General features: G+C 49.3%; 1 protein-coding gene across 2 annotated transcripts in view; it reads left to right on the forward strand.

The window, feature by feature from the left end:
• RHOA (ras homolog family member A) overlaps positions 1-25,422 on the forward strand; it is an 84,140-nt gene that overhangs the window by 39,715 nt on the left and 19,003 nt on the right. For both annotated transcript variants that reach the window (XM_090021164.1, XM_090021163.1), the window contains exon 3: positions 7,825-7,945. In XM_090021164.1, coding sequence (XP_089877290.1) covers positions 7,825-7,945 — 121 coding nt within the window. The remainder of the gene's footprint in view (positions 1-7,824; positions 7,946-25,422) is intronic.

The raw sequence follows: 25,422 nt of genomic DNA on the forward strand, positions 1-25,422 counted from the left end.
GCCAGAACTGCACTGGTGAAATGCCACAGCCCTGACAGAACACCTTGCAAAGCTCCAAAATAAAAAGAAACTTGGCTACCACAGGCACAGAGGCCAAAGAATGGAAGCAGCTGGGAAAATTGCCCAGATGGTTCACCAGCCTCTTATTAATATGGCTGGAGCTGGCTGGTGTGGGGTGATGAGTCATTAAGACGTGCCAGCCGGCTCCAATAAAAGCCGGCCAGGGGAGAGAAACCAGGGAGCAAGAGCTGGGAGGCGGCTGTCTGCTCCAGCCAGCATGGCCAGGCACACATCCATGACAGGACCAAGAATGGAGTCCCAAAGAGGGTTTCACTGGGCAAGTGAGCTTAGAAGGACTCTGGGACTGAACTCAGCGCAACACTCAGGACATGTGAGTAGGGAAGCGAAGCAAGCACTCCCTGAAGCATTCACTGGAGAGTTTTTTTTGTGTGTGTGGGAGGGTTTTTTTGTTTGCTTTTTTTGTTCCCCCTCACCCCTGAGGCTGGAGAGAGGCCTTCAGTTGCATGCTGAGGGACCAGGGGCCCTTGGGAACTTCAGGTGAGGATATTTTAAAGAAGCCTAGCAGTCACTAGGCACAGAGGCCAGACCCTGAGGAAGGGATCAAGGACGAGCAGGCAGCTAATAGCCTGACGCCGTGATCGGGTCACCCATATCGGGACCTCACTGCATGGCTGGTGCTTGACACGCTTGGTCAGACCAACATCCAGACGAGTCCAGCTGGTTGGCATATGGAAGGGATGTAGGGGAGGCAGAGCCCCAAGAACATCCACTGACAACACCTCCCATCAAGTCCCACTCCGGAGGGAACCTTCCACTCTTAAACAGAACAGCTCAATGTGGCATGCGAGTACAGGGAGCTTCCCTGGGGAGGAGACGTTCGTTCAGTAAAGGTACCCAAGAAAAAAACAAGCAGGACAAGAGTAACTGTTCACAAGTTGCTTGGGAACAGCTGTTTGAGGCCCAATGGGTATACACAGTAACCTTACAGGCACACACCAGTATATTTTATCCTGCATACTTCACAGGTACTGGAAGCTGGACAATACATATGTATGTACCTCAGTAGGATTACTTAGACTGGGGTGGCCAACCCATGGTACAGGTGCCACAGGAGGCACAGGCACCCTTTGTGTATAGCATGTGGTAGATCAGAGAGGGGACTGGCAGCACAGTGGTAGACAGGGCAGCAAGCATAAAGCAGGACATCAGATCAGGCAGGAAGCAGAAAGCTGGACAGCAGACTGGGCAAGGGAAAGGGATCAGAGACACTTGGGGAGGGTGTGGGATTAATTTGTGACACAGCTGCCAAAAAGATTGGCCCCCATGTGCTTAAATTTAGGGCTGTGCGAAACATCAGCATTCCGCTTCAACTTCCATTTTGACAGAACAGTTTTGTTTAAAGTTTTGTTTCATTTCGAAAGCGCTGTTCTGTTCCCGTTCATCGAAACAGTTTCATTGACACTGTTTCGGTGTTTTGCTGATAAGCTATAATGGGGAAGCACAAAACAGCCTATAATTTTGTCATTTCCTGCCTGATTCTGATGAAACTTGCAGGGATGCTATTTCTTTTTGAGGGCATGAAGCCTGCCAGGGTTCAAGGAGATGAGGTGCAGTTTCCTAGAAACCCCTGCACCTAAGCTGCTCACAAGCAGGAGCCAGGGAGCAGGAACAGCATCCTGAGATCTGGCAGGCAGATCGGGGCCCACATCTCTGGGAGAAGTCCGGCATAGCCCCCACAGCCCTCCCGGGGGTGCGGGCAGCCCCCAGTCTGCCCCAGATGACAGGAGAGTGCTCCTGCTACTTGGGACCCAGTGGTGGGGACCTGAACCCAGCTGAGGGAAGTGGCCTCGTTTCATTTTTGCAGCTGTTTCAAAGCCCTTCGTTTAATTTTGATTTCACTGTTTTGAGCTTGAAATGAGTTGAAGCAGTGTCAAAACGAAACAGCCAGCAAAGCTTCACACATCTCTACTTAAATTCCATCTAAGCACATTACTTACTAAGGTGTGGCATATGTATTAGACCCGTTGCAAAATGAAGGGGAAGGAGGACAAAGGGCAGCAGCGATTTATGTTCTAATTATGTGCAAACTGCTTCATCCAGGTTTAAAGGTGGAAAGGTTTTGCTACATTTGAATTGTTCCCAGTTTGTTCACATACAACAATTAGAACATAACGGCTGCTGTGCTTTTGAAAGGTTTCCAGATGTATGTACATCTACATTTGTGCAAGTGGGAATTTTTACAGAGGCCCTTGAAAAAGAAATTGATGTGGCTAATTATAGAATCATAGGGAAGTAGGGCTGAAATGGACTTCCAGAGGTCATCTAGTCCAACTCGCTCTGCTTCCCTATCCAAACCATCATATACAAATCCATAATCTAAACTTTTCATAAAATTACTGACCTCTGACACAACACAAGCCATAACATCCTAACCTGTCACAGGTAAACCAGGGAAACCACAGCAGCCAATGCCCTGCTTCTATAAAAAGTTGTTAATATATGTTCAAGAGATCCCAGGTAGAGGACCATGCCCTCTGCCAGAGAGGAAAGCAAAACCCCCACAGTCAGTCTGTGCCAATCTGACTGTAGGGGAAAATTCCTTCCTGACCTAGATCCTGGGTGGTGGGGCAAGACCCTCTAGCCAGGGACCTCTGGGTTTGGTCCCAGCGAGCTCCCCAGCCTTGGATGCAGCCAATATCCAATGCCTTTGAAGATGCCATTAATGGGCGCTTTCTCATACAAGTGAGAGTAGCTGATTTCAATTTTGTTCAAGGAGGCTGGCTCATGGCTTCCCAAATAGTGCTGTAGACTGTAAGAGGGTTCAGTGTTTTCTCTACCAGGAGCTGATTTCCAGAAGCATGCGAGTCATACAGAGGTGTGACTCACACAACTTTATGGTATGTAATTTCTGAGAGTCCAGTTCTGTCTTCTGTTTACAAGTACCTTTGCAGCAAGGTCTGTGGAGAATACATCTACTGTATTTACTTGAATATAAGATGATCCCACAATTGTTAGATCCTCTATGTCAGGGGTTCTTAACCTGGGGTCCACAGACCCCCAAGGGTTCTGTGGATAGATTTCAGGGGGTCTGTGAACTTTGGAGGAAAAAATTACATCTTTATTTTCACTAACCTCTAACTGAAATTTAGCATTTCCTTCAATTATGAATGTAGGCAAAATGAATGTATTTTGATAACTGTATTTCAATATAATTGGTTTCCTTTGTAATCCCACATATTTTATTTTATGCATTTAAAAACATTGCTCTGAGAAGGGGTCCATAGGCTTCACCAGACTGCTAAAGGGGTCCATGGCACAAAAAAGGTTAAGAAACCCTGCTCTATATGGAAAATGTACAAATTTATTATAATTCCCAGGTATAGCATTTTAAGTGTTGGGGGGTTGTCTTGAATCCCTGCCCCACTGCTACTGTTGAGGCAGGGGGGTCAGATGGCCCCCTTGCCCCACTCACTTCTTTCCCTTGCAGCCTTCCTGCTCCCTTGCCACTCCCCTCTCCCCCTGTTCCCCTCAGTTTTTGCCCCCATCCACACCGTCAGATGCTGTTCAGGCTGCTTCCAGAGTACAGCAAGTGGAAGCTTGGGCCTTGTTTGGCCGTGTAGTAGAATTGGCACTGCTGATTGGCCAGGTAGACAATGCAGCAGGGTCACTGGTGTTGATTGGCTAGGCAGGGCAAAATGTTTCCATGTATTCTGGGCCTGGGAGATACCTAGCACCTGACAGTAAGGGGGAGGGAAGTAAGCTGGGGAATGCAGCAGCTGCAGAGTATAAGTAGAGTGGGGTGCAGGAGGCTGCTGTGAGTTTGACTGTGGCCCCAACCTGGGTTCAGAGCCAGGGTCAGAGCTGCAGCAGCCACATGTTTCCCCCCTCCACTTTGTGTGCAAATATAAGATGACTGGAGGGAAAAACCTCATCTTAGAGTAAATGCATTGTATAAAAGGGATATGTTTGGTAGCTGTGTTGGTCTGAGACTAAAAGAAATGCAAAACTCTAAAACTTTTGGATCAGAGATATAAAACTATACCTTTTATTAGACCAATGAAGACATCGCAAAAAATATCTTTCTTTGCAAAATTTGGGGCACATGACTTCTTAGGGTTTTTTGCTTTTTTTGTTCTTTTTTTGTGTGATGTTAGTGATGTGTGTGTTAGTTGGTCTAATAAGAGGTATAATCTCTGAACCAAGAGTTTTAGAATTTTGTGGGTTTTTTTGTCTCAGACCAGCACAGCTAGCTACCAGATATGTTCCTGAAACATGAAAGATGCTGCATTTTAGCTGATTTTTGGAATTATAAGCTTCATTGCTAAACAGCAAAGAAAGATTTCTATACCTCCCTGCTAGGGTTGTGCAAAGCTTTGGTAGCGGATCTGATTTGTAGGAAATTCAGCTTGATTTGGTGGCTGAATCTCTAAATCCGAATTGAATTGGGAGACCCATTAAAAGGTCCAAATCGAATCGGAAGCCTCTGAATCTATTTGAAAAAGATTCAGTACCGATTTGGAGATTCGGTTATAGACAAAACAGGCAAAAGTCCAGCTGGTAAGTCTGTTATGGCAGGTGGAGGAGGGAGAGAAGGGGCGGGGGGGGGGGGGGGGGGCAGATCAGCACCCTGACAGCGAGGGAGGGATTGGGACTGGGGCTGGGACATGCTGCCCAGCTGGTGTGGTGGGATGCGGGACTCAGGGAGTGGGGCTCATGCTGCTGGTCCAGGAGGGCATAGGAGCAGGTGTGTGCCCTGATGTGCGTGGGGAAGGCTGGGCTGGGCTGTGCTCTGGGACGCTAGCCCCAGCCTCCTGCTGCCAGGCTGCGCTCTGCAGGGCAGGTGGAGCCAGGGTTTTGTTTTGGGTGGCTAGCCCCAGCCGCAGCCTGGAGCACAACTCTGGCTCCACCTACCCTGCGGAGCGCAGTGGAGCGGGGGCCATGGAGCACTGCAGCCACCCTAAAATTCCCCATAACCCCTGCTGCTGGGCTCACTCCAGTCCGGGTGCATGTGCCTGCCCCTGTGCCCTGCCTCTGCTTGCCTAGCCAGGGTACAGCGGAGCAAAGCCGTGGCTTGTCCAGGAGGTGCGGGGAGGCTGGAGTGGCTTCCACCGTTACGCGCCATGTGTTCGAGGCAGCGCAGTGGCATCATCCTATGCCCCCCTGCCCCGGCTGGGCGAGCAGCAGGAGGGCACAGCCCCTGTTCCCAGGGCTTTCTGTCACCTGTCTGGAGCACAGCCTGGCCCAGCCCACCCTGTGCAGGTCTGGGGCACACGCCCACTCCCATGCTTTCCCAGACTGGTGGCGTGTAGTGGCAGGAGCCCCTTCCTCAAGTCCTGTGACCCCCTGGCCCAGCTGGGCAGCTTGTCCTAGCCCCAATCCCTCCCTCACTATGGGGACATAGATCTACTCCCCCCCCTCCCCCCCTCCCCACACACACACACTCACCCACCCACCCACCACAACAGATTTACCAGCTGGAGGCAGCTATGTCCAGCGTAGTCGAGGACTGCTGCCTGTTTAGTCTATGGCTGAATCTCTGAATCAGCGCTGAATCTTCGAATCCAACTTGGCCGAATTGAATTGCTGTCCCTACAAATTGACCGAATCCAAATCAAATATTTGTCACTTTGCACAGGCCTACTCTGTGCCTTTCTGCCATCTGACACCACTAGGGAAGAAATCCTGCCTTATCTGCACATCAAAGAGCACCTCACACAAAGGAACTCTTATGGGCCTAGAGCAGGGTAGGCAACGTTTTTTGGCCGGCGTGCCGAAAAAACCACAATGTCTACCTTGGAAGGTGCCAGAGTGCCAGCATGCCAGAAAAACAAAATGCGGGCGGGGTGGAGGAACATAGCAGGACTCACTGCATATTGGTACATTTAATAATCATAAATGTTGCCTTTGTGTATTACTTTTTGGTTGAGCATGTTGAATGAGAGAGAAAAAAGAGACAAATAAGAGAAAGAGAGAGAAAGAAAAAGGAGAGCAGAGAGAGAACCAGATGCACACTCACACAGAGAACCATATGCACAAATGCAGAGAACCAGAACAGACGTATGCACACATACATCCAGAACCAGACTCGTGTGTGTGCACAGACACACAAGACCAGACAGAGGCAGACAAATGCACAGAACCAGATGTGCAGGCACATGGAGCTGGGCTCCTGGACCACTGGACAAAGTCAGCTCCAAAGCACGTGTGCACCTGCCGGTATGGAACTTATGCCGGAGCCTGGAGCAGATGTTTGCAGCCTCCCCGCTGCAGCTAGCCCAGGCTCTGGGTACCTGCTGCCAACCATGGCAGGGCTTGCAGCTGCCCAGCTGCCTGCTGAGAGCAGCCCAGGCTTTGCGGCTGGCGGCAGCTGCCTAAAGCCCAGGCCGGCAGTGGTGTGCCGAGCAAAACGGCCTCCCGTGCTGTGCTCGGCACACGTGCTGCGGGGTGCTGACCTGTGGCCTAGAGGAACAGACATCTACCTTCAGCTTCCTTTGTGCAAAATGTTTATTTTCTACTTATGGCGACTTTTACCATCTTTAGTTTTCCCTCAGCCTAAAGAAGGGTGTGTGCACCTGAAAGCTTGCAAAAAAGATACAATTTTTTTTTTGATTTCTTAGTTGGTCTAGTAAAAGGTATATCTCTGAACCAAGAGTTTTAGAGTTTTGCATTTTTCATGTAACAGAGAAACATTTAGGGATCATTGTCTTTGTAATTTAAATAATAGACAATTGCTTTGGAGTTGAGCATGTTAATGTTTGGAATCAGTTACTGGGCCTTTCACTTATCTAAGCTGCTTGGAAAGTTACTTTTGCCTCTTTGCATGTAAAAATACAAGGATAGAAGGGAACTTTTTTGGGTTACTGAGTTCAACACCTGACGGACAACCAAATCGCACACTCCCCTGCAAGCATATCCATTTAAAATGCGTTTGTAATTCTATAGACGTAATTTGTGTTGGTATTATTCTTTATTATGCATTCTTTTTATGTTTGTTCAAAATTTATATTTGACAGGTCTTCCTATTTTGCCCCAAATTAAGATGTTAAGAACATGTACATTTCTTCAGCTCCTCTATTTTATTTTCTTTATGGAAGCTCCTAGGATTAGTGATGACCATAGATCAGGGATATCAAACATAATGGCCTATGAACTGGTTTTGGCCCATGGAGCATCACTTTGTGGCCCACCAAGCTACTGGATGGCACCACAAGTTGGACCCCTTGGCCCTGTTGGGCATGGCCATCAGCAGTGAGCTTGACTTGCTGCTGCTGGTGCTGCTAGACCTCATGCTTCCGGACCTTGCACCATTGCTGGACCCTGCACAATTTCCACTCCTTCCCCCATCAGATCCTGCACTCCCGCCACCAGGTGATGCACCACCCCCACTCCCGCCCACATTCTTTCTGCTGCTGGACTCTGCGCTACCCCCACTCCTGCCACTGCTCGACCCTGCGCTGCCCCTGCCCCCACCCCTGTCAACTGCACACTGATGGTGCTATGGCCACTGCAGGAACACTCATGCCCTGTGGTTAGATCCAGCCTGCTGGGAGCCCTGTGATCTGGGTGTGGCCAAGGGTCTCAAGTGAGTTTGACACTTCTGCTATAGATTATAATGAGAACCTTGCCAAATTATTTACATTGATTTTTGGGGTAGGAAATGGAAGATGTTTTTTGTCCCTTTTGGGGAGCTGTGTGCACTGTGTTCCCTTCCTTAAGTTGTGTTCATTGAAATCCGCTTTCCAGGTTGTTTGGGTAACTCTGTGATGACTGCCTTGGCTAACTGCCTTCACTCCTGTTTTGCAGGTTGAGTTGGCCTTGTGGGATACAGCAGGGCAAGAAGATTATGATCGACTTAGACCTCTTTCATATCCAGATACAGATGTTATACTTATGTGTTTTTCAATTGATAGTCCCGATAGTTTAGGTAAGTAGAGTTTAGGTAAACAAAATTAGTTTCATGTCTGTATGTTGTTAAATTAATCTTTAGTTACTAAGCAAAGATGGGCATAAAAAAACTCCTTTGGCCAAAACTAGCCCAGATTTGTTAACCTTCAGGCTGCTGTGAAGAGTCCACCTGCTGTATTAAATAGTGAATGATAATTGAGATACAATTTCTAACACGGGTATCTGGTCAGACATGTTTGCAGAGTCTGGCATTTTAAACATCTCAATAATTAATTGAAGCATGATTGATTTTTTTTTTTTTAATTTTTTTTTATTTTTTTGCATCCCAAGCACAATGTATTTCAGCTGATTTACACAAACTCCTAAAATCTTATTTTTGTGCCTTGGACAAGTGTATTTTGACACTTGAAACTGAAATCTGCATAAATGTAGAGAGGAATATAGGATTGGAAGAGACCTCCTGGGCCGTTGAGTTCAGTTCTCTGCATTTCCGGGCATTCATGAACTACAGAAATCCCCCAGATTTCCGCAGAAACCCCTTGCTAATTACAAGGCACAATTTCTGAAATACCAAGAACACCTTACATTGTACCATAGATAAAAAGCAGGGAAGATGAGGGCACTGCCAGTAGTCTACCACTGTGGTGACAAGGAAGCAGTTGAATTGTATACTCAGAGGATCCTAGGCGCAGGTACTAGGTCCCATGTCACATAAGAAGACAAAACCCTGGACCATCTATTTTAGTCTGCTTGGTTTGGGGGGTGGGAGGAAATTCCTTCCTGACTAAAATTTGGTGATTGGTTTTCTAAGCATGTCCCAGGAAAAGTCCCCCAGCCTTAGTAATGGCCAATGTCCCAGTCAGTCAGAAGGATGGGGGGGAAAAATTCAGATGCCAAAGCATTCATAAGGAGGGGTGGGAAATAATCCTTCCTGATCCCTAGTGACTAGCTAAAGCCTTGAGGCTTAGGATTGCCAGCTGTCTTCCACTACAGGAGCTATTTTAGTGTACTGGCCTGCATATCAGCCACATGACTCCAGATTACACACTGATAAAATGGAGTTCCGGCATGCCCAACCATACCCTCTGTTAACATATCCAGTTCCATTTTAAAGAAATTAACTTCTGTGCTATGCCTCTTTGCTAGTAATATTGAAGTCTAGTATAACTGTAAACAGCAGCTTTTGAAGAGGATGAGGAGCAGGGGGTGGCAAAGCTGTTGCTCCTTAGAATTCAAGCAATTGAAATTAGAACTGAAAGTCCCAATTAAAATTATGATTATCCACTCAATTAACATCCTACATACCTATTTTGGAGCAACTCTATCTCTGGGTTAGCGAAAGAATCTTTATAAGAATTGGGTCGTCCGCTTCTCACCAGCGTGCTTTCTTTAGAGCAGGGGCGGGCGATTATTTCAGGTGGAGGGCCTCTTAACCAGGTTTGGAAAATTTTTGAGGACCACAAGTGTTGCCTCACCCCCAGTTCATTATCTTGGGACCAGAAGTCCTGCCCCTAACCCCTGACCTTTGCCACCAGAAGTCCTTCTCCTTGCCCCCAGAAGTACATTTTTGGAACCAGGAAAAAAATCATATACTAAAAATCAAACATTGACAATAACATATTTTAATTTTGTTTAAAAAATATATTTTTGTCCTTGTTTGTGTGGTGTATGTAGAGGTGATCGCATAATAGCTGAAAGTGAAGTCTTACTTTTGTATATTGTGGGGGGGTATGGAAGATGAATATGGGGTTTGTGGGCTGGTATGTGTGTGGATGTGGGGGGAGGGGCTGTGTGTGGATGTGGGTGGGTGGGTATGGGGGTTTTTTGGGGCGCTCACCCCTACCTGAGTAGATCGGCTAGAACCTACACACAAACCCAACCCAGCCTGCCTTGCACCATCCCACCGTGGCATGCCCTGCCACCCCCTGAGCCTTTCTAGACAGCCCAGGTGGCAGGCAGCTCCTTCCAGGTACTGCTGCTGCTGGCCCCAGCCCTGTGGTACCAGCAGGCCCCACACACACAGTCCCGATCCAGTGTGCCCTGCATCTGCTCCAGGCTCGCCCACCCAGGCTCATAAGCAGTGGCATGGGACAGAAACTGTTGCTTAGTGTAGGAGGAAAGCAGCCCCTCCACACCCTGCTGCTGCCAGTTCCCTGCTGTAGCCACCCAGAGCCTCCAGGGGGCTGACCTGCGTCTGCACTGCCACCACTGCCCCAGGGGGCAGCCCAGAGGCAGTGGTGATAGTAGTGGAGATGCAGGGCAGCCCTTCACAGGCTCCATGTGTCTGCAGCAGGGAACTGGCAGCAGCAGGAGTGGGAAGGGCCACTTCCCTCCCTGCTGACCAACAGTTTTTGTCCTGTGCTGCCACTGCTGAGCCTGGGCGGGCGAGTCCAAAGCAGGGGCAGGGTGTGCAGGGTCATGGCTGTGCAGAGTAGGTTCCTGCTGGTACTGCAGGGCTGAGGCCAGTAGCAGCTGTAAGGAGCTGCTGCTGCCTGGGCTGCCTAGAAAGGCAGTCCCACTGCATGCCCAGGAGGTAGCAGGACATGCCATGGCTGGACTGTGCCTGGGCCAGGTGGGACCAAGGTACCTGCTTTGGGCTGAACAAAGACCCGCTGTGGGCTGGATCTGGCCTGCGAGCTGTATTTTCCCACTCCTGGACCAGACAGACCCTGGCTCCTGAATGGAGAATGCTGTTCATTTCCCTCCTGCCACGCCCCCCCCCCCCCCCACAACCACCCCTGGCTGGAAAGCCCTGTCTATTGAGAGAGGCTCCGTGCCAGGCCTTGATTCCTGGCAGTTGCTCAAGGAAACAGTGTCTCACAATACAATGCTGTTTGCAGACCATACACACCTGTATAAGGGGGCATGATGCATGGGCAGTGGGGAGCTCTGTTCCCAGCCCCAACAGGCTGTGAAGCTTGTGACCAGTCAGGACCTGCTGCCTAAGCAGCATTCATCTCCAGTGCTGTTTACCCAGCCCAGTGCTGCTACTCCAGGGACGGGCAAATATTTTGGGCAGAGGGCTGCTTACTGAGTTTTGGCAAGCTGTTGAGGGCTGCATGGATAGCCTCAATGCTTGACAGGTGCCCTGCCCCCTGGTTACCATCTTGTGACTGGAAGTCCTGCCCCCTAACTCCTGACCTTTGCCACCAGAAGTCCCTCCCCTTGCCCCCAGAAGTACTCCTTTTAGCGAGCGGTTTTGCCATCTCAGAACCAGAAAAATACCAAATTTATGTTCTAAAAATCAAACATCTACAACATTCATTAATTTGATTTCAGAAAAATATTTTTTTGTCCTGATTTACATGTTTGTGTAGTGTACACAGGGATGATTGTATAATAGCTTAAAATGAAGTCTTACTCTTGTATATTGTGGGGGTGGGTATAGGTTTGTGAGGGCTGTGGGTGTGTGGGTAAGTGAAGTGAGGGAGCATGTGGATCTGTGGGGTGTAGGTAGGTATGGGGAGAGGGTAGCTGGGGTTTGTGTATGGTAGTGCAAGGGGAGATGTGGATGCATGTGTATGGTGGGGGGGGTGTGTGTGGGACTCGCCCTATGAACACACACACACACACACACACACACACACACACACACACACACACACACACACACACACACACACACACACACACACACACACATATATACTTGCACCCCCAATATCAGTATGGTCCTATGCTCTGCAGACTGGGGAGGCAGCTAGGAGCCACAGTCAGGTGGTGCTGGAGCAGGGCCTAGCAGGAAAGCAGGGAACTGGCTGGGAGTGGGTGGGGCTGGGCTGCTCAAGCCTGCTGTGGGCTCCCTCTGGGTCCTACTACTCCTGGTGTCTGTCAGCTCTGACAGGGAGCCAGGATGAATTAATATTAATTTACTAAATTTTGGGGGCTCCATAGGCCAGATAGAATGGCCTGGTGGGCCAGATTTGGCCCACCCCTGCTCTAGATGTTAAATCCTGTACTGTACAGAAAGAGTTGTTGCATAATGCAAGAATTTGTAAGATAAATCTGTAGGTGATCTGATAATCTGGTTGAGGGAGAGCAGGTATATCTTCGAGAACAATTTCACATTATGTGTAGTAACTGAGCAGTTTGATGTACAGCACTTTGTTATAATGGTCATCTGGAAAGCTGCAAGAAGTACACCCTTGTACAGTGTTAAAGAGGGTAGTTCTTTGCTTGGGAAAGTATGATGTCCCCACCTTCATATAAGTGGAGGCTTAAGTTTTACTCACAGTGAAGACGCACATTCTTTCCAAGCCCCTTAACTCACAGAATTCTCAGGACATGGATAAACAATTTTGTACTGTCCAGACTCATGATTACTACACAGTGTGCTTGCTTCATGCCATCAGGCTACCTTCTGGACAAAGCCATTCTCCCACTGCTGGCTCCCAGCCTCATAGAGGAAGTTAGGAATGTGGAAGACGCACTAGAAGTCTGTAATCCACAGGATGATTATTATAGGCCATCTTTTCCTTAGCAGTTTGAAAATCTTGATTCCCCTGCCATCCCCCTATAGCTCATAAAATGCACAAGTGTTAAGTACCCAGGGCCTGGCCTAATATCCACATGTTATAAGTGTAAATGGCAGGGAAAAAATCACTGATCCTTTAATATGCAATAGCTTGATTGATTGATTTTTTTTTTTTTTTAAGGGTTGGTAGCATTAGAGTGATGATATAGCCCTGGAGTCCAGGAAATATGTGATAAAAGGATTTTTATGGGTGATTTCTATTATTAAACCAACTGTATGGCTGGGATAGACTTGGACAAGCTTGAAATGCAGTGCATTCTTCAGGTTTGAGGAAAAAGCAAGCACAGCAAGAGTAGTCTGAAGGCTTTTGAAATTGGAGAAGAGAGAAATTCTCAGGAATAGCTAGCAGACAAGAAAAGGTGTATTGATTAGTGGAAGAACAAGACCTTTCAAAAGAAAAGTAGATCGCCTGTGATATGAAGAAAGATTAGCAGGGATTAGGTAGATTATAATGAGAAACAACATGAATATTTGTGTTTAGTCCTTGGTTTTAGTGTCCATCCACCTCTTCAGGGGTTGTATAAATTTCCCTTGAGCACAAGGATAATGAGATCAGAAAGTGAACAGTTATTTTGTGAATAGCGTTCTCATATAGTGTTTGTGTATCTTGTTCCTATAATAGTTTCATAGTTTCTAGGGTTGGAAGGGATCTGAACAGATCATCAAGTCCACCCCCCTGCCCTGGGCAGGAACAAGTGCTTGGATCATAATACCCCAGCCAGATATCTATCCAACCTCCTCTTGACCCCCCAAGGTAGGGGAGAGCACCACCTCCCTTGGGAGTCCATACCAGAGCCTGGCAGCCCTAACCTTAAAGTAATGCCTCCTGATATCAAGCCTGAACCTGCTCTCAATCCATTTTTGGCCATTATTCCTTGTTATCCCAGGTGGTGCCTGGGGGAACAGAGCCTCCACTATTTTCTGCCGCCCATAGAATATGAGTTAGCCAGGTGTTTCACTCCACCCTGCTCATCTTTGGGCCACCTTGTTCTGGCCCAATCTCTAAATTCAATCCCCTGAGCAGGGTCTGTCTCCCTATACTTGGCCTCCACCGACTTGTTCTTCTCATTTCTATCTGGGGCTGGCTTTCTCTAATGCCCCCTATTAACAGACTTTCCACGGGGACACTCTCTTGCTCTATACTGAGCTTGTCTTCTGCAAGGTAGAAGACAGACAGCTGGTCTTACATGTGTAACCCCATGAGGGGCCTGTGGGAGGGGGTTTTCAGTCTCTGGTGATGGACCCTTTATTGCTGCTTATTACTCCAACTGTGGACAGTGATGAGAGTGGCAGGCTGGGCACTCTGCTGTCCCTCCCCATGCCCAATGAGAACAGAGGTGAGATCTGCCTTGAGATCCTGTCTGGGAAGGCATTGTACATGTGGGTAGTCAAAGTGTGTCATGTCTTTTGTCTCCAGCTCTCGCCTTGACATGACTTGGAGTCGGGGTCTAGTGGCAGCAACACCAAAACAAACTTGAGTGTCCTGGCACACTGTGTGCAAGCTATCCATTGACAAGAAAACTGGCCATCTGCTGCAGCAGCTACTGCATGGAGCCCTGGCTGTGGGCACTTTTGTCCACCACTTAAACTGCAGTGTCATCAGCCCAACTTTTTGTGGGAAGGAGGTGGAAAAAACTGTTTTCCCTGCCTTCCTGGACTGCCCCTGGCTGTAGCTGCTCTTTACTCCCCTCAGAACCATCTTTGGCTCACTGGACTTGGACTTTTCTGAGACTGTGTACATCTTCTCTATCCTGTATTGAGCAGCCAGGGGGAGCGTGTTCTGTCTGGTCAGTTTCCTGCTGGGTCAGGCCAGTATGGCAACCATGAAAAACCTCAGAAACTGGATTGTTAAGGCTGGCTTTGATGTCCTTCAACTCTTCCACTTCCTGGCCTGAATGCATGTTGGCCTTGAATTTGAATACTTCATCTTGCAACAAAATGTGGACCAGTTTGTGTTCTGTCAGGCCACTGAGGGTTCCATCTGCAAGGTGGAAGATGGACAGCTGGCCCTACATTTGTAACCCCATGAGCAGCATGGGGGAAGGAGCTTCAATATCTAGCGAATGGTATTTATTGTTGCTAACATGTTTCATACTCATCCCCTGAGAGGACCACATACCTTTATACTTTCACCATTTGCTTTAAATATTTATATAATAAAGTTTTAACAAACTCTGTCCGTCTCTCTGTAACAGCTTTGGCAGCGTCTACCCTGCATTCCAGTGCACCAGTCTCATTTTTCTGCTGTTTTTCTTTCTTGAATTTCATGTTAGGTCCCTCCCTCCCTCCACAGGCTGGATGAGCTTCATCCTTGGGTTCTAAAGGAACTGGCAGAGGATATCTTGGACCCCTTGGCAATGATCTTCATGAAGTCATGAGCGATGGGCCTAGGTACCAGAGGACTGGAAAAGAACCCATGTCATGCCTCTTTAAAAAAAGCAAAGAAGGAGGACCCAGGGAACTGGTCTGGTTAGCCCCTCTCCAATACCTGGGAAGTTACTGGAGAATAACCTAAGGAAGGCCATTTGCAAGCATTTGTAGGAGCAAAGGCTGATCACAAACAGGCAGCATGGATTTATGAAGAACAAATCATGTCCAACAAACCTGATCTCCTCTTTTGACAAAGTAACTAGTTGGATGAAGGGAATGCTGTGAATATAGTGTGTCTGGACTTCAGCCAGACTTTTGACACGGTCCTGCAGGACCTTCCAATAATCGTTTGGAAAAATGTAGGCTGGATACAACTACAACAAGATAACTGGCTCAACAGCCATAAACAAAGGGTAATTATTAACAGACCCATTTCAGAATGGCAGGAGGTTTTGAGCGGAGTCCCACAGGATATGTTCTAGGTCCAGTGCTATTCAATGTGTTTATTAACAATTTGGATGCGGGCATAGAAAGCTTCTTGAGCAAGTTCGTGGACAACACAACACAGGGAAGGATTGGGCACATGTTAGAAGATGCAACCACGATTTGGAAGGATCTTGACAGATTGGAAAGCTGGGCTTGAGCTAACAGGATGAAGTTCAATGCAGACAAATGTAAGGTGCTACACCTTGGGAGAAATAATCAAAAACAAAAACAAAATGTGTGACACCTGGCTGGATGGCAGTTCTATGGAAAAGGATTTGTGGGTCTTTGTAGATCACGGATTCGTATTGAGTCTGCTTTGTGATGCAGCTGCACAAAGACGGATGTGATTTTTGGGCTGCAGCAGTAGAAGGTATAACAGGTGGTCATCCCAAAGCTGGTTACAATGTCAGCCCTCCCACCCATCTAGGTAGGAGGCTGCCCATTTAATGCCCTGATCCCAAGGGTGTAATACACAGCTCCAAACCATCCCTACACAGTGTCCAGTGCTTCGCAGATGGCATCCCATTCCACTATTACTCCCCCAGCCCCTTAGCTGGATAGTACTTGACCTCTGGCCCAAACTTAGTCTCATGTGCCCTCAGACATACCTTGGCCTCATGCCCTCCACTGGGGCCTCTACTCTGCCCCCTCCTTGGGGCCTCTACTCCTGCTGGCCTATGCACAGTCCTTCAGGTGCCCACAGACCCTACTCTGTATGGCCTCCAGCGCTCACTCTGCCCTCTCACTGGGGCCTCAGGTGTCTGTTGATATGCCTGGATCCCTAATTCTGCCTGTAGCCTACTCAGGCCTCAGGTGTCTTATCAATGTGCCTGGACCCTGCCTCAGGGCCCATTCAGTGGGCCTGGGCCCTGTGCTTTTCCTTTGGGGTGTGCTCTCCTACCCTTTCCCCTCCACAGGGTCCCACAAGGCAGCATGGGCTGAGGCTTTCCAACATCCCATGCTTGCCTTTCACTGGAGAGGCACAGGTATGGCATTTCCTGGAGACTGCCTCTCCACAAGCAGATCCACCACAGCATCCACCCCAGCAGGGTGTAGTTTCAGATCATGCCCCAGGACCAGGAACCTCCTCCATCCCCATAGTTCCTACCCTGACCTCCAGGTGTTCTGGGAGCAGCAGTACTCTGGCCAGGTGATGTTCATCCTTCGACTCCCCAGTTGCAGCTGGCTGCCATTGCTCCCTGGGTCTGGTCTTATACCCATGCTGGCCAGCCTTCTACCAATCCGGTGGCCTCCTAACTGCTATGTGACTGCCTGACTGGGCCTGCTTCCACCTGTAGGCTGGTCTGCAGACTCCACAAGCCCTTTAAGTGGCAGATACCCGAAGGTGCTGGCCACAGAGGGATTAGGTGCGAGACATGGGAGTTGAAAATGCCTCTCCACTCAGCACTGGTTAAGCCTCATTTGGAGTACTGTGTGCAGTTCTGGGCTCCACATTTTAAAAAGCAGGTGGAAAAATTAGGGTCCAGAGGTGGGCAAAAAAGATGATCAAGAGCTTGGAAATTAAGTCATATGGGGAGAGGCTGAAGAAGCTAGGTATGTTCAGCTCATGGAAAAGGTGATTAAGAGAGGACACGATAGCAATCTTCAAATACTTGAAGGGCCACCATAAAGAGGTAAAACACCTTTTCTGTCTTGCTGCAGAAAGGATGTGGAATGCAGACCAATGGCTTCAAGTTGCAGCAGATTAAATTTAGGTTGGAGATCAGGAAAGACTTTTATTCTAAGAGTACTGAGGCAGTGGAAAAAACTGCCTAAGGAAATTGTGGAGACTCCATCACTGGAGGTGTTCAAGAAGAAGGTGGGCAACCACTGGTTAGGAATGATCTAGGCCTGCCTGTTTTCTACCATGGGTATTTCCCATGCTTCTAGGCTTTGCTGGTTGCTCCTGCTCTGTCCCTCTCCCCCCCCCATTTTTTCTGCTATGTGTGTCAGGGTGTTTTTAAGTCTCACCAGAAGTTTTGGATGTTGGCTGGAGTCTTCAACAGGGGGGTGCCGATTCTCCTGCTAGGAGCAAAGCCAGAGATTCCTGCCTAGAGGATCTTGTCCTTTTACTCAGGTTCTGACCAATTACCGTAATTGGAGTCGGGAAGGAATTGTATCCCATGGTCAGATTAGTATGGACTGTGGGGGTTTTGCCTTTCTCTGCAGCAGGGAGCATGACCCTTTACAGAGGAACTCTTGCACATATACTGACAACATTTGATAGATGCAGGACATTAGCTGCTGTGGTTCCCCTGCTTTACATGCAACAGGCTAGGGTGTTAGGTCTTATGTTGTGTCAGAGTTAATGGTAGTCTTATGTAGAGTTTAGATTATGGTTCTATAGGACGGGTTGGATAGGGATGATCCTGGCTAAGGCAGGGGGATGGACTAGATGACCTCTGGAGGTCCTTTCCAACCATATTTCTCTATGACTCTGACTGATTTAGTCCTCCCCTACCCTAAAGAAGCAGCAGGAGAGCATTTTTTTAACCCATTCCATTCCAGAATGGCCAGCAGGGGGAGGACAACCATACCCCAATCCAGACTGAGGTAGAGAGGAACTGAGCCTCCTATCCAGTGCATCCCTGCCTCTTCTGGGACTACTGGAGGCCAGACTCTCATCTAACCCATTCAAGCCACTCAGGAGCAATCCCAATTCCTACTGTGAGAACTGAGTCCCAGAAGCAGAAAAATCCTAGTCCAAATTTAGGCCAGGATGTTTCCCATCCCTGAGGTAGCTGATGCTGGGGAGCTAAATTATTCCAACCCAGCCCCCAAAGGCACAGAACACAAGCAAGATTTGACAAAAACCTTGAAGAACTTTGCAAGAAGAAAGTACCTTCAGGAGGGGATGCTGACTGTTGCAGTGGGGAGGTGACTTCTTATCAAGTCTCAGCCCCAAACTCCTCCAACTCCAAAACAGATACTGAGTCCATTGACAAAGGGGAAAAAAGGGAAACCCAAAGGCTCTGGTGTCATGTCTGAAAGCCCTTTGCCCCTTGTTCCCCACACCTCCTCCCCATCAAAAAGAGAAACTATTATATCTTAGTAAGGGATGGTGCTCCCTTACAGGAGACATACCAGTCCTTTTGATGCTTCTTTGGAGGATGCATTCAGGGAAGGTTACTCCCTTGAAAACAATATTAGGTTCCTTAATGAAACCAAGGGATCCTGAAAGGGTTGAGAACCATATACCTGAATGGTTCCCTAACCGTAAACTTTTTCTAGTCTTGGTTCAGTGCGACAAAGAAGCTGTGAGTTCTGGAAACAATAAGGCAGCATGCTTTCAAACTAAAAAGGTAAACACATTCGAGAGGAAACCAAAAAGAAAACCAATAGAGCATCTTGAAAGCACACCCTGTTAGCGGAAAACAAACCCCTTGACTGTCAAGAGCAACTTTCTGGGCTAGTTTCTGATGCATAGCCTCAAACTTCTCATAATGGTGACCTTTACCCTTGGCTTGCTCAATGCAAATGGGTGCAGGAACCCCAGAAAACAAGTAGCTTTTTTTTGTTCTTGAACAAGAAATGGTTATACTTCACCTTGTTATAATAGATGCATGCAGGTGGGACTAGCACAGATGGGGCTGTACACTCCCTAGACAGGTAGAGCCTTTCTAAGCCACAGCACTGCAGGCATTACCATTCTTTTCTTGCCACAATTGAGACCAGTTTCAGTAGTTGCCTGGGAAGTAGTCCCTTGTCACATCCTAATGTTCTGAGCCACTTTGGAGTAGTGCTGCCTCATCCTAATGAATAATTATGCATCCAGTGAAGGGCAGGAGAGGATGCACTTTTTCAGGACGCTGGCTGGCCTCTTACAGACTGTAGCCGATGACAACGATAATCTTATCCTAGGCGATAATTTTAACTGCACCCTTCAGGAAAGCCTTTACAGGAATGACTTGGAGCCCCATTCACACTCTGCTTGACAGCTGCAAACCACCCCACAGGCAGCAAGCTTGTGCAGTATGGCAGAACTTCCATCCTAGCAAGAGGAAGTATACCTGGGAGAGGGCAAGTACCAACAGGTTCTCCTTGGCTTACCTAGCTCAGCTTTACATCACCAGACACTACTTGCCTCTGCTTTGCTGCAGCTGTATCATACCATCTGAATTCTCAGGCCACAGTCTGGTCTGTTTCATAGTTCTGGTATCAACAGGGTTTCTGGACTTAACTCACAGAGGAGTACCCTATTGGTGTCTCAGTGTTAGCCTTCTGCAGAACGTCCAGCATCATGACAGCTTCACGTACTTCTGGCAGACCTAGGCAGCTTGGAAAGTGGCTTCCCTGCCTGGAAAGTGGTGGGAAATGGGGAAAGCACAAATCAAGACTTTCTGCCAACAGCACACAAATATATGCAGTGGCAACCCAAGACTTCTGCTGCAGTGTGCAAGAGCTTGAGAAAGACATTACGGAAGTTGAGGCTGCCCTGATGGATGCCAGTAATGACTCTGAGCTGTTCAAGACCTCATGCTGGGGGAAATGTGCATGTGAGAGCTGGTAGAAGACGAGACCCAGGGCATAAGAACCTGAGCCTGCTTCCAAGAACTCGGAGGCTGATGTCCTGACCTGGTTCTTGTTCAACTTAGAGAAGAAGTGCCCAGAACAAAAGATCATTGGTCACCTTCAACCCCATCGGGCCAAGTGCTCACAGACCCTGCTGAGATCCAAGAGCATGCCATTAGCTGCTACACTGAGATGTTTGCAGCTGAAACTTCCTACCCAGAGGCTCTTCAGCATCTGCATGAGGGCCCCTCCCCAAACTGCAAATTTGAGGCTGACAAGCTCAAGCAGGTTATCCTTTGCAAAACTAACCTTTGCCATTAAGGGCCTCACCACAGAGAAGGTGCCAGGCCTTGATGGATTACCTGTTGATTTCTACAAGACCTTTTGGCCCCTTCTCAGCCCAGAGCTCCCACACACCTTTCAGAAAAGCCTCAAAGGTGGGATCCTGCCAGCAAAGCTGCTGGCATGCAGTCCTCACACTGTTGCCCAAGAAAGGGAATCTCGCTCACATTAAAAACTGGTGGCTGGTATTGCTCTTGTGTACCAATTGCAAAAACCTGACCAAAGCCCTGACCAATAGGCTAAAAATGCTTATGGCCTCTATCAGAGGCCCTGAACAGAGCTACTGTGTACCTGACAGAACTACTTGGGACAACCTCTTCCTGCTATGTGACCTGCTGACGGCTGCAGAACTCTTTGGCCAGAATATCAGCCTTGTATCCCTGGATCATGAAATAACTTTTTGATTGGGTCAACCACAGCTTCTTATTCTGGACTCTGAAAGTCATTTGTTTGGGGCCTGTCTTCACCTGTAGTAGGGCTGCGCGAAATTTCATGGGCTGTTTCTTTTCAATGCTGTTTTGACTTGTTTTGAGCTCAAAACAGCGAAATCAAAGTAAAACGAAGGGCTTCGGAACAGTTTCGAAATGAAACGAGGGCAGTTGAAATGTGTCAAAAGTTTCAAAACGTTTTGAGTTTTGAAGCTGAAGCCTTCAGGGAAATGGAAAGTAAGGAGAGGGAAGGGAAGAAGGGGGAAGGACACAGTGAAGGCATGCCTAACGCACATGCTGGAGAAGCTCCTGCAAGAGAAGAAAGAAAGGTTCTGTCACAGTTTAGTTGCCTGAGATGCTGCTGGTGCTACTGTGCTGCTCTTCACTAAGTTATTATTTTACCTGTTGTCAGTGGCGATGCACACGCGCCCCCTGAGAGTGCTGGTGTACCCCCTGACAGACTGTGCTCCCCAGTTAAGCAACGGACAGGTGGGAGCACCAGTGCCGCTCCATGAGAGCACTGGCCGGGGAGTAGAAGCGCTGGGTGAAGTGCCACGGCCACTTCCCTGTTGGCAAGATTGGCTGTGGGGGACCCCCCCACCTCCCTCGGTTGCTGACTGAAGTGGCACCAGTTGCCCATATCTGCTGTTATTTAAAGTGGTGAACTGGACTGAAGCTGTAGAGGAGGAAACGGCCTCATTGGGGCACACTACCATGTCGTGTAGAGGCCCCAGTGCCAGTGAGGGTGCACCTTGCACGCGCACCCACGCAGTCACACGTCATGAGTTCTGCTTGTCAGCAGCTTGAGGTGCCGTTTCCCTGAAACCCCTGCACGTATGTCCTTGAAAGCTAGCAGGCTTCATGGCCTCAGCAGGGGCTACGTTACCTGCAGTTTTCATCCCCCCGTATCTTCACACTTACAAGTGACATGAGTTTTGCTTTCAAGACTTTGAGGTGCAGTTTTCCAGAAACCCCTGCACCCATCTCCTTGAAACTTGGCAGGCTTCATGCCCTCAGAAGGGGTACCATCCCTGCTGTTTTCATCCAAATGTGCCAAAAAATGACAGTTATAGGCAGTTTTGTGCTTCCCCATTATAGCCTTTGGGCAAAAGAATGAAACAGTTTTGACAAAACAGAATGGAGCAGTGCTTTTGAAACTAAATGAAACTCTGATGGGCCTGGCCTTCCCATTGGCTGCAGCCCAGCCACTGACTCGTAGGTCAGGGTGACACCCTGTGCAAGGATGTGACTTTGTGAGCTGTAGTTGTCATGTCCAGTCCCTCATTTGAGTGTCAGCAGGCCTACAAGCATGCCACTTCAACCAATATCAGCTTGGCCAAAAGTGACAAATTTCTGCTAGGCAGTTGCTTGGAGGCCTGTCCTGTTGCCACATTGGCTTGAAAGCCCTGGGAATTTTCCTAGGCCTCCCAGCCTATCTAGCTAACGATCAGGAAGGTCTCAGTAAGGAGGTTGAGAGACAACTACAGCACTGGTGCTAGTGCCTGCCTAGCCTTTCCTACTGTGCCCAGCTCCAAGTCATCAACAAACTGGAGGCGACTGCTGCTCTGGCATATCCTGGAACCACCAATGACCATGCTCAAAAAGCTCAAGAACCTCCTCATAGAATTCTTCTGGAACAAGCACACCTGGCTTTAGCAGGCTATCCTGTACCTACCCACCAGTGAGGGAGGTCAGAGCTTATTTGATCTGGTGAGCAGGGCGGCTGCCTTCTGCATGCAAGCCCTTCAGTGTGTGCTCTGCTGGTGAACCCCTCCCCTGGCAACAACCAGCCTTTGCTTTTGTGCATCAGGTAGAGGACCTCAACGTGGATCAGGAACTTTTCCTGTTGGTCTTGATCACCTCTGATGGAGCACCCAGCTGCCCTTACGCTGTAGTCTTGCCTGGGCTTGGCAGGCCTACCACCAGCTGAGACCCCAACACAGGTGCCTATGATTTCCAGAGCTGCTGTGGGAGCCCCTGGTCTATACTTTGGCCTTGCAGCAGAGGACACTGAGCCAAGTGTCTGGAAGCCTCATTTTCCTTGATCTGGTTGCACACCATCAAGCTGATTCACATTTTTAACTCAGCTTGGTCTACTTGGCTAACAGCCAGAGCCCATGGCCTGCACTCTGTTTTGCTTCGTGCCCCTTGGTTCAAGTGAAAACTTGTTACAGTGGGTATGTGCTTGCCACTTGAAAGACCACCTTTGTACATGACAAGCTCACCTCTACGGTAGCTTGCTAGATGGACCCCCTCTATTGCTGCCTACTTTTCTCCAGTTGTGGACAGTGATGAGAGGGGAGGGCTCAGCTCTGCTGTTCTTCCCTGTGCCCAACAAGAACAGTGGTTGGGTCTGCTTTGAGATCCTGGGAAAGCACACGAACAGTCAGCATGTCTTGCCTATGTCTCCACCACCCACCTTAACAAAACTTGGAAGTGGGGCATGGTGGCAACAACACCAGAGCAAATTTGCCAGGCCTGTAAGCTACCCATTGCCAAGAGAATGGTTACTTCCAGTGGTGACTGCTGCTTAGGGCCCTGGCTGTGGGCACTTTTGTTCACCCACAGTGTTGGTGGCCTGCTTTTTCTTTGGGGAGGAGGTGGAAGGGACTCTCTTTCACACCTCCCTGGACTGGCCCTGGATGCAGCCACTCTTTGCTGTCTTCAGCACCCTCTTTGGTGCACTGGACTTGGACTATGTACATCTTCTCTATCCCGTACTGAGCAGCCAGGGGAGTGTGATCAGGTTGACCAGTTTCGTGCTGGGCCAAGGCAGTATGGTGTCTCTGAAAAGCAGCAGAAATAGTTTCAGAGGGGCCACAGGATGATGCCCTCCAACTCTTCTGCTTCTCGATTCGGGCATGTGTCACACTTGAATTTGGACATTTCACCATGCAACAAAACATGGACCAGTTTGTGTGATGCTGGGCTATTGTGGCAAGGTGGAAGATGGACAGCTGGTCCTATACATGTAACCCCATGAGGTGCATAGGGGAGGGGATTTCAATCTCTAGGGAATGGTGCTTATTGTTAAGAGACGTTTTATGCTCGGCTTCTGGGAGGGTTGCTGTTTTTAGGCACCCACTGTGGCCCTCCCTACTCCTCTTCAGGCACCCCCATGCTTTGTAGCTAAAACACAGACTGCAAGGCAGAAACGTAAACACCTCATCTCTGTGTGAGACTCCTGCTCTCCTACAGAGTTTCTTCTCCTTCCAGAATGCAGCTGGAATAAATCTCTACCCCTGGAGCCAGAGATGTATACCCACTGACAACTCCTCCATCTCCTGCCTCTTCTCTCTTGTAACACGACTTGGGTGCTGCTATTCCAGAGGTGGGCAAAATAGTCTGTGGGCCAGATTCGGCCTGCAAAGCCATTCTATCCACCCTGCAGGGCCCCTAAAAATTTTTTGAAAATTAAAATTTATCTGTCTTTGGTTCCTGTCAAAGATGAGAGGAACCAGGGGTAGTAGGACCTAGAAGAAGCCCAATGGGCTTCTGCAACAGCAGGACCCACCTGGCCTTGCCACCCCAGCCTGGGACCGTGTGGCTGCCCTGGCGCCCAGAGCCTCAGGTAAGTGGGGAGGGCAGGGAACAAGCTGGTGCAGAGCACAGGGAAAAGCGGCCCCTCGCCCACCCCATGACCAGCGCTTCCTGCTGCAGCTGCTCGCAGCCTGCATGGGGCTGTCCTGAGCAGGCACAGGCACCCCATGCAGGCTGTGAGTGGCTGCAGCGCCGGGTGCCATCCACAGGGCAAGTAAGGGGCTGCCTTTTTCCCCAATGCTCAGCACCAGCTTGTAACCTGGCTCTGGGCTCACCCATCAGGGCTGCGCTGTGGTGGCAGCAGCTGCAGCCCTACCGCTTGCCGCACTGGGCAGCGTTTGCCGCTGTTGCCCACGCAGAGTTCACGCCATGGTAGGGCTGCCCAGCGAGTGAACTCTGGGTGGGCAGCAGCAGCAAATGCTACCTGGCGCGGCAAGCAGGGACTACAGCTGCTGCTGGTGCGGCGCAGCCCTGACAAGCGAGCCTGGAGCAGGCGTGGGGCCAGGTTACAAGATGGTGCTGAGCATTGGGGGGAAAAGCCGCCCCTCACCTGCCCCGTGGCTAGTCTCCCGCGCTGTAGCCACTCGCAGCCCTCACGGGGCTTCCTCTGCCTGTGCCTGCTCAGGACAGCCCCATGTGGGTTACAAGTGGCTGCAATAGGGACCATGGGGCAGAGGAGGGGCCACTTTTCTCCCACACTCAGCACCAGCTCCTCTCCTGCCAGTGAGCAGGGGGTCGGGGCTGTGTGCTGCCCCCCGCCTATACTGCAGGCAGGGGGGGCACTGGGAGTGAGCAGGTGCGGGAGCACAGGGCCAGTGCCAGTAGGGCCCAGAGCAGGATGGTAGCAGTACAGGGTCCCGGCCAGTAGGGGCTCTATGGAGCCTGGCCAGCTCCCCCTCTCCTTGCTGGTGCAGTCCAGCCCGGCTCCACAGACCCCTGCCAGCCTGCCATCCCTTCCCCTGTGCTATTCATCTGTCTGTAGGCTCACTACTCTGCAGCCTGCCTCCCTACAGACTCCCCTCTTGCCCTTTCCTGCTTGCCAGATAGCCCTGTTACTTTGCTGACTCGGCCAAGGAGGCGGGATTGGGGCCCCTGTCACACTCCATCATGACTCAGAGAGAGTGTTTCTTTCCTGAACATTTACCACCACTGCAAAGATTGCTACCATCTGAGCTATAGCAGTAGAACTCTCTTATTCCAGAAACAATAGATAACGTCATTCTGGGATTGAACAGTCTTGATAGGAAGCTCAATCTGATCTGTTTTAAGTCTGTGGTCCCATCC

The sequence above is a fragment of the Crocodylus siamensis genome, chromosome 11 (assembly GCF_052110815.1).
Source record: "Crocodylus siamensis isolate JL-2025a chromosome 11, ASM5211081v1, whole genome shotgun sequence".
NCBI lineage: Eukaryota > Metazoa > Chordata > Crocodylia > Crocodylidae > Crocodylus > Crocodylus siamensis.